Raw genomic sequence first — 12117 nt, forward strand, 5'->3', positions numbered from 1 at the left:
CATCAGAGCGGGACGCAATGAAGGGAGTGGGTGCTCTGAGGTCTTACAGACTTAGGTTCCCTCACATGTTTTATGGGTTTGGACAGGTAACTTCAACCCAAAGTAACAATAAGGATTAAATTTAATGAAACCACATATATAATTTAGCACCTATCATAGAACCTGGCCTATTGCTGCTGTTAAATAAATGTGGTAGCCATTTTTTTTCTCAAGTGAAAATCCCAGATCCAAATGAGTACAATCACCACCTGAGTACCTATGTTCTTTGGTGCAATCTCTTTCCTGAATTTCCTGAACATCTTAAATAACTGTCTGCTTAACAGTGTGTCACAGTGACATTTTGTGACAATAGTAGTAAAGAACCGACTTAATTTCAGTATCACATTATACACATCATTTATGTGCATTTTGGTTTTCTCTTTTGGGTTCAGGAAAAAGAGCAGGTTCCTCAGTGGATCGGGATAAAATGTCTGTATCACTTGGAAGTTCCAGGAGGGAGAGTCACTGTTTAAATGACTTGCTACCACTTACGTTGGAAGCTGATATTTTTAAACCTCCTTTCAACCACATAATAGCACCTTCCCAGAATACAAGGGGCTGGATTTGGATTCTCTGGGAATTACAGAATATAGCCGAGAACCTTTGTTTAGCTGTTTGTGACTCTCTCAATTCAAAACGATTTAAAAAAAAAAAAACTGTTTGGCACGTCACAGAGCCCGGGCAGGTGGGAGAGCATTGTCCTCTGCTGGGGTCAGCTTTCGCCAAGTGTTAACTGACTGCAGTATCCCCCAAGGGAGATAATCAGAGTCAATGATTCAAAGAAAAAGCCTATGTCAGGCTTTTTTAATAAGCAAAATCTGGCCAAAATACAATTTGAATAGAAATAATATAATGCATAATTTTAGAATCCTATCATCTGTGGAATATTATTCAAATATTCCCTACTTCATAACATTTTTGGAAATCATGTGGCTTTTGGATTCCCTGAATTTTGTGCCCACGGAAATTGTTTTTTTCTGATTACAAAAAAGTAACTTACGTTGACTGTAAAATAAAAACCATACATACACACACAGGAAAGCATGATGAAAACAATTAATCCTACAATAAGGGGATAATCAGTATTAACATTCTGAGGTACAATCTTCCAGCATTACCGCCATGCACTGGTGCTTATACAGATACGGTTTCAAGAAATGCGGGCAAATACCATGATTAGCACCTTTCTTTCACATAAAGGTGAAATATAGGTTTCTCCTATAAAATGGAGAACACTTTCCCATGTTATTATGTTTCCAAAAGGATTTTTGTTGACCACATAATTACTTCCTTCTACAGATGCATCACAAATTATGTAACAAACTGCCCACGTTAGACAATGCTAGTCAGTTCTGCCACTTGACTGCTGTGTGATCTTGGACAAGTGACTCATCCTCTCTCAGTCTTAGTTTCACAATCCACTGGATACTGGTGAAGATTCAGCTATACTTCGTAGCACCTTTGTGAAAGTTAGGTAAGAACCAGTGGTGCAAGCACTGGGCACACCCGCCTGTGTTAGCTTCCCCTGAAGGCACGCGGTGTGGTGCCTGAAACATGCCAGCTGCTCCCATGTAGCTCGTGAAAAATGCTCTTGTGCCTCATTCTTAGTGTGCGCCTACAGGTGTTTTCGTAAATCGACTCCTGTAGGTGGACGTGCAGAATCAAAGGGTATCTATGTTTCCAGAGTTTTAGGTAATACTACCATATTCCCTTTCAGAAATTCCATAATAATCTATACTTACTAGATAATATACACTTCCCTATATCCTTGCCAACATTTGGTGTTACTTTATTAACCTTGAAAGCTTGATAAAACATTTTAATTAATATTTTGGTGAATACCAATGAGGCTGAAATTGTTCCACATGAATCTCCATTTCTATGTTTTTCTGTGAATCACTTCTTAGTTTCTGTAGGAGGTTCTTCCTTTTAGTCTACTCTCCTATACTGGGTACATCTTTTCCTCTATGACATGGAAGAACTTCTAATGGTGTAAGGACAGTACTCTCTGGTTGTAAATGTCTCCCCTGCCCTCAGGCTGCCTTTGCCTTCTTGAAGATCAGAAATCTAAATTTCATACAGAAAATCCATCAACTATTTCATTTATGACTTATTTCATAATAAGTGACAGTAATGACAGTAATATTTTTAGGTAATTAATATTACCTGTTAAAGAAAAGCTTTGATGAACAATCTGCAAATTCTCTCTCATTTGACTGGATAGGTGTGGCATAGTCGGGGTCACTTTCATTTTGACTTAGTGGAGACCAAAAAACTGAACTCTAAACTTGGATATATGCTCAATTTTTCCCAACCAAAAACTTTTTTTACAGTCGTAATGTTTAAAGGTACGATTTGGCTGGAGGATTATTATGAAGTTTCCGGCTCTCGTTCATCTTGCCCACAGTCACACACACCCCCAACTCTCTGTCTGTCCCTGAATCACACTAGGGCCCAGTCTCTTCCCCTGAATTCTTCCCTCCCCCCAAAACATGAGCTTTTAAGGGAATCTCCTTTTCCCAGAAGCATATATACTTAAGCAAAAGGATGAGAAATTAAAGGCATAAATAAGTGACTTAAAAAATCAGAAGCATGTCACATGTAGCAAATAGAGCAAATGAAACCTTTCCATTAAAGACAGAATTGCACTGACAAACCGCAATTTAGTGAGAACAGATGAGCTGACAAGTGATGCCTTTCAGAATTTCTGAATAACCTAAAATGTAATTCACAGAAAAGCATTCTTTTGAGAGAATAATCTAAACAAATATAAAACACACATAACAAAATAAGGTTCCAGGCCATGCAGTCATTATAAAAAAAAAAACGTATTTAGAGGAAAACGTCGAATGTCTTACAATGAGGAACACACAGATACAGTCAGCCAATCTGAATCTTCATGCATTGAGAAGCAAAATGGAAATCAGAGATGCAACTGTGGTCTGAACAATACTTACAAGTTAACAAGTTTACCTGACTTTTCTAAATTTCCAAGCAGCTAACAATTAAGAAAACAAGAGACATTCATTGATTTGCAAATGTTTACTACAAATAACAGCACAAAACACAGACAGAATCTATTATTGTGACCCACACAGTACAGACATTTACTCTTCAACCATCTGGGGGGAAAATGCTAGAGAATGCTGCTCTGGACTAAGGACTTGTGACATAATACTGACAATGTGAAATACTCTCTTTTTTTTTAAAGGGCCAAAATATAGGAAGAACTGCAGAGCACACCAAGACCAATGACAATTACTGCGACTATGGAGTTTGGAAATATGAATTGGATTGGTCAGCATTTTACTTTAGATGTGTAAGTAATTTCATTGTTCAAGAGAAAGTAATACATTTTTTTTTTTTTTGTAGAGACAGAGTCTCACTGTACTGCCCTCGGGTAGAGTGCCGTGGCGTCACACGGCCCACAGCAACCTCTAACTCTTGGGCTTACGCGATTCTCTTGCCTCAGCCTCCCGAGCAGCTGGGACTACAGGCGCCTGCCACAACGCCCGGCTATTTTTTTGTTGCAGTTTGGCCGGGGCTGGGTTTGAACCCACCACCCTCGGCATATGAGGCCGGCGCCCTACTCACTGAGCCACAGGCGCCGCCCTGAGAAAGTAATACATTTTTGAAAGAAAAGAATCGACTCAGGAAAATGCAGATTTGATCAAACGGCAGCAAGCTTGGGAGCAGAGCTGACACACACACAGCACAGGGACCGCCACACGCACAGCACAGACACTGCCACGGACAGTGCTGCCCGGCCAGCGTGACGCAGGGAGAGGTCAGGAGGCCCCCGTGGTTTGGCTGCTCAGCCCAGGTGGTCAGAGGCCCGCACTCAGCCATTTCTGCTGGACACCAAACTGTGCTTCTTAGCAGAACTGGAGGCCTGTGCTCAGCACACTTCTGACCCCAGGTGCTGAGTGTAAGAGTGAAGGTATGCTAGAAAAGATCACTTCCTAAAAATCCAAACATTCTCCATCAGGCAGGGAAAGGAAAAGGCAGATTTTTATTCCTGTATAAAACTCTAGGTACCAGAAACTAATCATAACTTTGCATAAAATGGACAAGACATGACAGGTCAAATACTTTGAAGCTAGAAATGTTTTCGCAATATTTTCACATCCTGAAAAGCTGTTCTAGTAAATTTAAGAGGACATACAGCATGAACTAGGTTTACCCCTCTAACTGGAAACACTGAGTGTGTCATTTTTTAAGGGGAAAAGAGGAGTGATGCAGAAATGATAGTGAACATTCTAAGAAAATAAATTTCTAAAGTTCTTGTCTAGGACGTGTTCCTCTGAAAGGAAGAATCAGAGAGGGACAAGGAACCTGGGGATAGGTGGTGACACTTGCTGGGGAGATCATGAAACCTTAATGTGTTCTCCTCACTATCTGCCCCAGAAGTGGTCCTAAAATGTATTAATTTTCTAAAATGTCCAAACTAAAGATAATTTGACCTTTCCTTAATAAATGAATGTCTTGCTTTACCCCAGGGTCACACAAATGAAAAGGCTGGGCTGGCTGTGCTTTATCTGAGATGCTGGGTTTATACTGGCCAGTCTGAGAGCAGGGGGTGGCCAGCAGGAGACTCATTTTGGAGCCCAGTTCTACCAACTCATACCTATGAGAGCCCTAATCAGGAAAACTTGTCACTGGCCTCAGTCCCCCCATCTGTAAAATGAGGAAATCATCAGGACTTCAAAAGCTGTTGTGATGATTCAACAAGTACAACAAATACTTGAAAGCACCTAGTCCAGTGCCTGGTGTCAGAAAGTAATGAGTCTTTTCTCCTTCTGTGGGTGTTATGTATATGCCCAATCTATAACCCACCAACAAGCACTAGTGGGCAAGAGTAAAATTAATGTTCAGGGTATCAGCCCTGTATGTTATTGCTTAGAAACCGGAACTAATATGTTTTGATTTGCACAACCTTAGTTGCGTCCCAGTTTAACTGAGCCTTAAACTTTCATTAGACACCAGTGTTCATATGAAGGGTGAATCAGAATATGGTCACATTTATAATAAATATCCTCATGTGTCCGTTCAGGAATGTGGGACCACTGAGGGAAGAACTCCAAGGGGAGGAAAGGAAAGGGGAAGCCATTTGGGGTCAGACACCCCGAGACGTGGCCCTAGAAAAGAAAGAACCTCTTGCGCTCTGGCTGGTTGGAGGGCAGCTTTGAAATCATTCCAAGATACATGTTAGAAAGGGTCAAAAGAGAAACATGAAGAAAACTGCACCTGGCCAGTGATCACACCACAAGGAAATACTGCACCTTTTCATGTGAGGACCCAGCAGAGGGGAAGGCTCATCAACAGCTCACTTGATGAGAGGAGTGGGTGAAAGCAGCTTAAACTTGGTTTTATGTTGTATTACTAATTAAAAAAAAAAAAAAAATCAAGCCCAGTATTACTCTTCTCCAATCAAGCTCTTTCAGTTCCCATAGAGAGCCAGCCTTCTTTTCAAACCCCACACTGGATGCCTCCTTGTTTGATCTCCTGTGGGCTGCTTCTTCAGTGTGTCAACATTTCTACCTCCCTTGCCAGAATTCAAATGCCTCCAAGTCCACACAACTACTCTCCACAGTGGATGATGACTGTCCCTTTTCTCTTGCTTAGAGCACTAATCCCCACCCTCCAACTCCTCCCCACCCCCCCAAATCCCAGGAACCTGGCCTTAGCCTTCCCCTGTGTGTGTCCTTGTGAAGAGTTCATTCATTCTCCTCCTGAACATGAACACCGCCCGGTGTAAATCTTGGCCCAGAAATAACAGTTGCATGCAGATCTATTTTTATAATTCTAATGGCTTTTAGGGCACAGCTTCACTTCATGTTAAATTCAACAATAAAATCCAAAATCACCTACACTTCCTCTAACAAACTTCTAAACCATCCATTTCTGTTAATGGTGTCACCATTTTCTTTTATGTCACATCCAAAATGTCCACCCGTTTCTCCCATTTAAAATCCTATCAATTCACCTTTCCCAACTCTCTTTAAGGTTATTGATGACCTTCTGTGATATAATTCCTCCAACCAGCTCTACACTCGCAGATGAGTGTTCACACCTTTAGAAAGCAACACATAAGTCTCTTTAAAGTATTTGACATTTCTTATCCCTTAAATTGTTGTCTCTTTATAACTACTATAATTTCTCTAAAAGCACATACCTCTTTTGGTAAAGATGTTAATTTATTTCTGTCTGCATTCAAGTTGCTCAACTTCTTTAGTTTTCCAATGCTTTTAGGTAAGGTCTATAAAATAACAATTGCATTATTAATTTAACACATATTTTTAATGTGGCTCATGGTAAAACAGGTCTTTGCAAGGACTTAAAAGATTATGATCTCAACAAGACAAGTAAATAATTCTGAGTATGATATTTACAATGCTCAATTGAGGAATGTAAAATTAAACATTTAACATTGTTGAATTGTTGAAATGATAATAATGTTTCAAAAAATTAAGTCAAAAGCAGAGGCCTAGGAAGAAGGAAACACACCTACTGAAGAGGAAATGAATGCTCTTTAATTCAAGTAAGTGGGAATTTGCAGCCTTAAGATTAATCCCTGGACTGTCTGCACCTTCAAGGACCACGTGGGAGCAGTGGCTGAGGTGGAGAACCAGCACCCTCCAGCACCCTGAGTAGGGGTAGTGCCTACAGCCAGGGGAAGGAGAGGACTGAATGGGGCTGGACGAAGGTGATCAGGCAGGCCAGCGGCACAGAATCCTACTGGAACAGACCAAGCCTACATTGGGGGTCTTCACACGCCAGTGGAAGCCAGGAGTGAGAATCATTCATGTATTTGCTATGATTACTATTTGTAAGCTTAAACCCACAATCTAGGACAGGAAGGCTCAATAACTTCCACCACACCTGCCAGAGGAAGGCTGCTTGAGCCAGCTGGGGAGACACACCCACCTCTGTGCCTAGATCCACTCCCGCTATCTCTTTCTGCTCTTACTCACCTAAAGAGTGTTTCTTACACTATCTAGAGAGAAGAGAGAAAAGGGACGAACGCAGTTCAGAAAGGAGACGGAAAAGGAAAGTAATATTGAAACTAAAACAAAGTGAAGATGGAGAAAAGAGAAAGGGAAGAAAGTAAACCAAAGAAAACAGAGCAGCTCCACGGGGAGAAGGAGAAGCAGCAGTGCCCACCAAAGTGTGACAAAAACAGAGGGGCAGCAGGACAGGAGAAGACCACGGAGATCTGCTGCCACTCTGCCACTCCCCCCGGCAAGTGGTAACCGCACCACCTCTGCCCTGGGTGGGGGGAACCGGGCCCGAGAGAAGGACACCTACAACCACCTCCACCCCCAAGTTCTGGGGTGTGGTGAGCAGCAGCCTCATCAAAGCCTCTCAGACACCATCCTCTGGCTGCCCCACAAAGAGCACTGCCAAGTCCCAACTCCACCAAAGCCTTCCCTGGCCAACCTCCATCTCTTCCTCTTCTCTCCTGATTCTTCCATTTGCTCAAAGGACTCAGGGAGGGGCCAGAGGAATCCCTGAAGAATGGGATTCCCACTGGGGGTCTCTGGACGCGTGGAAGATGTATCAATACCCCCAGCAAACAGGTGGCTCATTCCCCCACCTCACTAGGGACCTCAGTGAGGTCAGTTCAGTCCCTATACTGGGACACAAGCTCTGACAGAGAAGCCCAAATGCCATTTTCTTTGCTTGAGCAGGTTTGAAAACTAAGTCACATATTTCCTTTGTAAGTCTCTTTTTGACATGTGACATCAGGAAATTTCTATTCAGTGCACACAAATACAAATAAGTAGCATCTGTCCCAATGAGTCTTTAGGGTAACATCAACCCAAACTCACCAGGAGCCGATTTTCTGTAAGAACTAACTCAGTGAGGCCGTCACAATCCCCGACTGCTTCAGGCAGCTGTGTGAGTCGGTTCTGATCCACCTTCAAGATCGACAGTTTCTTTAGTTTTCCTATAAAAGGGTATGATTTACACTCATTAATTAAAATTGTTTTCCTAATCACCACCTGGTGTTTCCTAAGCTGCTGTTCTTCTTTATCTTAAACTGTTACTTATTTTTTTCCTCATCCTGATTTTAAAATTATACAACTATATCCTTCTCATTTAGATCACTAAAGGTGAAGAATGAAAATAATTTGTTCAAAACATCAAAAACAGCAATTAGAAACAAATCATTTTAAGGCATTAAAGTGTATCAAAGCCAGAAAATTTACAGAAAAAATAAACAGCTGGCTCTTAGAACATAAGGCATTTTGTGTATGGAGGAGATTTTCATTTTACTCCAAGAATCATCCTTACTAGAAACAATAAAGTGATAAAGTATAGTTTGTTGAAACACCTCTGAGTGGAAATGACTCAGTGAAGAACCCTGTAATTAAGTTCTTCCCTATATGCAGAACAAGGCAGCCATCTCTGAAAAGGCACCATAAGGATTGCGTCTCTGTGACTTGGGGCAGGAGGACCTAACTTACTGGCACTGCCCACTACCCATGGTAAGGGAGAGTAAGTCTTATGGCAACTTTCCGAGGGTTCCTGCTGAAATCCTACATCATTCAGATTTTCACTTCCAACTACAAGTCAGGGGACTGAGCTTAGATGAACTTCTTCATCTACTGAGAGTGGCTAAAATGATGACTCTCAGAAAATCAGAATCATCCTTGATCCTAACAAAGACACAGCCAGGGAGAGGAAAACGGAAAGGATTATTGTGCCCTGTGTGCAACCCCAGCACAGGGTAGGACAACTACTCAATTCTTCAGCTCTTTAGTTGGCATAATCAATCAGCTACTAACCTGCCCCAGAGGGTTTCCACTTGCCCTGTCAGGAAGCACATCAGCTCTCTCCAGAGGGTACACCAAGTCCTACAATCAGCTCCGAGTGCCAAGACACGTCACCCCTAGGGCGGGGTCTCCTTAGCAATCCTACTGCCACGAAGTCCCACAGTCTCCCCGGAACACTTCCAGTGATAGGGTGCTCATTCCTTCACTAAGCAGCTCAGACTCATCTGTTAGAGATATCTTTGTGTTTCAAAGCTTTTTCTTAAACTAAATTGAGCTTCACAGTCCTTTCATTTTGCCCATTTGAACCAGGAGTTGTAATACATCTACTCCTTCTGCAGACACTCCCTCAAAGGCGTGAAGCCAGCATCCCCTCCCTGCTCCCGCTTCCTACTCCAACCAACAAAACATGCCTGGTTTCCACAACTCCCGCAGTTGCCACAAATGTTTCCCAGTGAGCATCTCCACAGAGTCAAAATCCCCACCCATTTTCCACTGGTTTTGACCAAAACTCAGTGTCTGTATTCCTACTGAGTTGCTACTATTGGTTCCCATTCTCGTCTTGACCAAATACCAAAGAGAAAGTGACCCACTATTATTTAGCTTCTCCAGCTACTAAAAACCTTTCAAAAGCTCCCTCTGATGTTCTGAACAGAAGTTGAAGACTGCAATCCTCTGACAACTCCATGGATAAATATAGTTCTTTACAACTAACTGGCTTTGCTGTGGTAGAACTGCCAGTTTGCATCTGTTTATATTTCCTCTGTGTTAATTTTTCACACTGAACTGAGTTCCTTTACAGTAAAGGAAATTTCCAGACTGAGTTTTTTTGTTTGTTTGTTTGTTTGTTTTTAAGCAAATACCACAGAATGGTTAAAGGATTGCTCATTGTTCTCAGTGCACTAGAAAAGGCTCAACTCAGTCTCACCACTCTTCCTTGACAGCACCTTCCCCTAGGTCAGGCAATAAGGTTAAAGTAATTTTCTCATGAACTATTTAGGATGCCAAATCATAAATTTCTTCACGATTGCTCCTATCCCTCCTGAAATCCTTGAGACAAGATGTGAAGTGGAAATGACTTGACGCTTAAGAGCAACAGTACCTATAACTGATACCAAACCAGGACAACAGAATGCTTGCACGTAGAGAAACTTAAGTTGTACTAAATATTCTTTGCTCTTCTTCTTTAAAAGTAAACAATGACGAGAAAGGACCACAGCTCCAGCTCTTGAGAGTGGTGACCAGAGGCTGCTCCCAATGCTCAAGACAACAGCAGGCAGCACCGTCAGTTGTGAGTTATCTCTGTTCAAGGCTTACCAATGCCATCCGGAATCGTTTCCAATAAGTTCTGGGAAATGACTAAATCTGTTAAAGAGGTCAGGCCACTGATTTCTTCAGGAAGTCTTTCCAACCTGTTTTCAGAGACATCTAAGCACAGCAGGTTCTTCAGATTTCCTATTTCCTGTATCAATGACAAAGAAAAAGATACTGATGCTTATATCTGTCATAATAGAAGGGAATTTGTCACAGTGATTTTTCATAATCAAATCTTAAAGTAGTCCAAAGAAGGAATCTGTGGCATGTCTCCAAGTGTGAAGGCAGGAGCAAATTCCTAGACCCCTTTCCAATGAAAACAGGAAGCTGTATGACTCACACAGACAGAGCAGGAGGGATGCTCAGGCCTCCTTCCTCATTCAGACAGGCAAGAAACTATTCTCACTTAATAGATGAAGACACTGGAGACCATATTACTGCAAAGTCACACAATGAAGTAAAAAAGAAAAAGCAGGCTAGAATTCCATTCTCCAAGCTTGCAACCAATCACCAGTAAGCAGCTTACACTGCAGGGTGACGCTGGGATTTTCTCTGATAAGAAACCACCTACTTTAGATTTCCTTCCCTGACACATAGTACCTGTTACCACAATCATCAAAACAACTATTCCCGAGCAAAACTGAAGCATAGAGACCAGTGCTTTTCAATCTTTTTTATCTCACGGCACACTTGAACCCATAGTTAATTTTCCATGGCATACTTAAATTATGTTGATCCAAATAAAAGAGTAAAAAGAAAGAATATACTTTCTGTGCTTTGAACTTCTTTTGAAAATAATTTAATTAATGATCTTTAAAAATTTTCATGACACAGAGGAGAGCAAGATGGCGGCCGAGTAACAGCTTCTTTGCATCTGGGCACTGTGAGTCCGGGGAGATAGGACTCCAGGCATCTCTGGCTGGTGGGATCTGCCTATCATCACCCCTGTGAGGATACAGAGAGTCAGCGGACTTCTGGACCCCAAGAGGAAGACTAAAACAGTGGAAAACCGGCAAGTGGTTGCGTGTGTTCAATCGGTCTAAACCCGCCTGCAACTGTAAGTTCAGTAGCAGCGAGACTGAAAACCAGAAAGGCTTTACCTGTGAACTGTTTTGGTGTCTTTGGACTTGGCACTCAGTTGAGCTGCCTTGGGGAGAGCCTGGGCGGGAATGCGGAGAACTTTGGCCATTGTCTGGGGCCCCAGTCTGAGCCGCTGAGCCAGACGGAGCTAATAGTGTTTGGCTCTGGGCCACAGGGAGCCATTGTGAGCGATCTGCCCCGGCAAGCTCCGCCCTCAGGGTTACAGAGCTAGAATCCGGGTGGGTGCTGGTAACCCAGCACCTAGTAGCCTAAGGGTGGGGTCTGAGCCGCCTTGCAGCCCTAAACCTCAGGGGCAGAGTGAGACCGGTTTTGGCACACTGGGTAAGTGGATAGCCACTTCAGCAGTGATTCCAGCGACAAGCACTTCCCTGGGAAGGCTTCTGCTCAGCAAGTTTACAAGTTCAAAGTGCCTTTTAAGTGGGCTGAAGAGAGAGTTAGGGTGTCTACCTTCTGGGGTTTGAGAAATCAGCAGCCTCCAGTCGTATCAGAACTGTGATTAACATCTCATACACCAGAAGACCACATGTTGCCCAGACAATATTCAACAACATATACATATGGCTTTGTTTCTGGTTATATTTTGTTTTTTTGTTTGTTTTGTTTTTTTTTCGTTTGGTTGTTTTTTTCTTTATTTTGATGTTGTTGATGTTGTTTTGATTTTTAATTTCAACCTTTTCCGTACAGATCTTTTCTCTTTCTCAAATTTTCTAGTTTAATTATAATTTCCCATTGCTGCCTTTTTTAATAACTAGAACTTCATTTTTGCTACTGTTTCTACCGCTATTATTGTTTTTCACCCCATTTTATCCCGTAAAGTTTTCTGTTTGCTTGTTTTGGTTTGATTTATACCATTTTTGTCTTTCCTCTCTACTTGGTGGAGGAGGGG

The 12117-nt window shown here is 42.1% G+C and overlaps 1 protein-coding gene across 1 annotated transcript in view; it reads right to left on the reverse strand.

Moving 5' to 3' along the window:
• The window catches only part of LRRC1 (leucine rich repeat containing 1), a 157282-nt gene that overhangs the window by 23060 nt on the left and 122105 nt on the right, over window positions 1–12117 (reverse strand). The window contains exons 8-10 of the mRNA XM_053602610.1: window positions 10134–10278; window positions 7872–7990; window positions 6215–6298 (exon numbers count right to left, since the gene is read on the reverse strand). Of these exons, the coding sequence (XP_053458585.1) occupies window positions 6215–6298; window positions 7872–7990; window positions 10134–10278 (348 nt within the window). The remainder of the gene's footprint in view (window positions 1–6214; window positions 6299–7871; window positions 7991–10133; window positions 10279–12117) is intronic.

This window comes from Nycticebus coucang, chromosome 9 (genome assembly GCF_027406575.1).
Source record: "Nycticebus coucang isolate mNycCou1 chromosome 9, mNycCou1.pri, whole genome shotgun sequence".
NCBI classification, from domain to species: domain Eukaryota; kingdom Metazoa; phylum Chordata; class Mammalia; order Primates; family Lorisidae; genus Nycticebus; species Nycticebus coucang.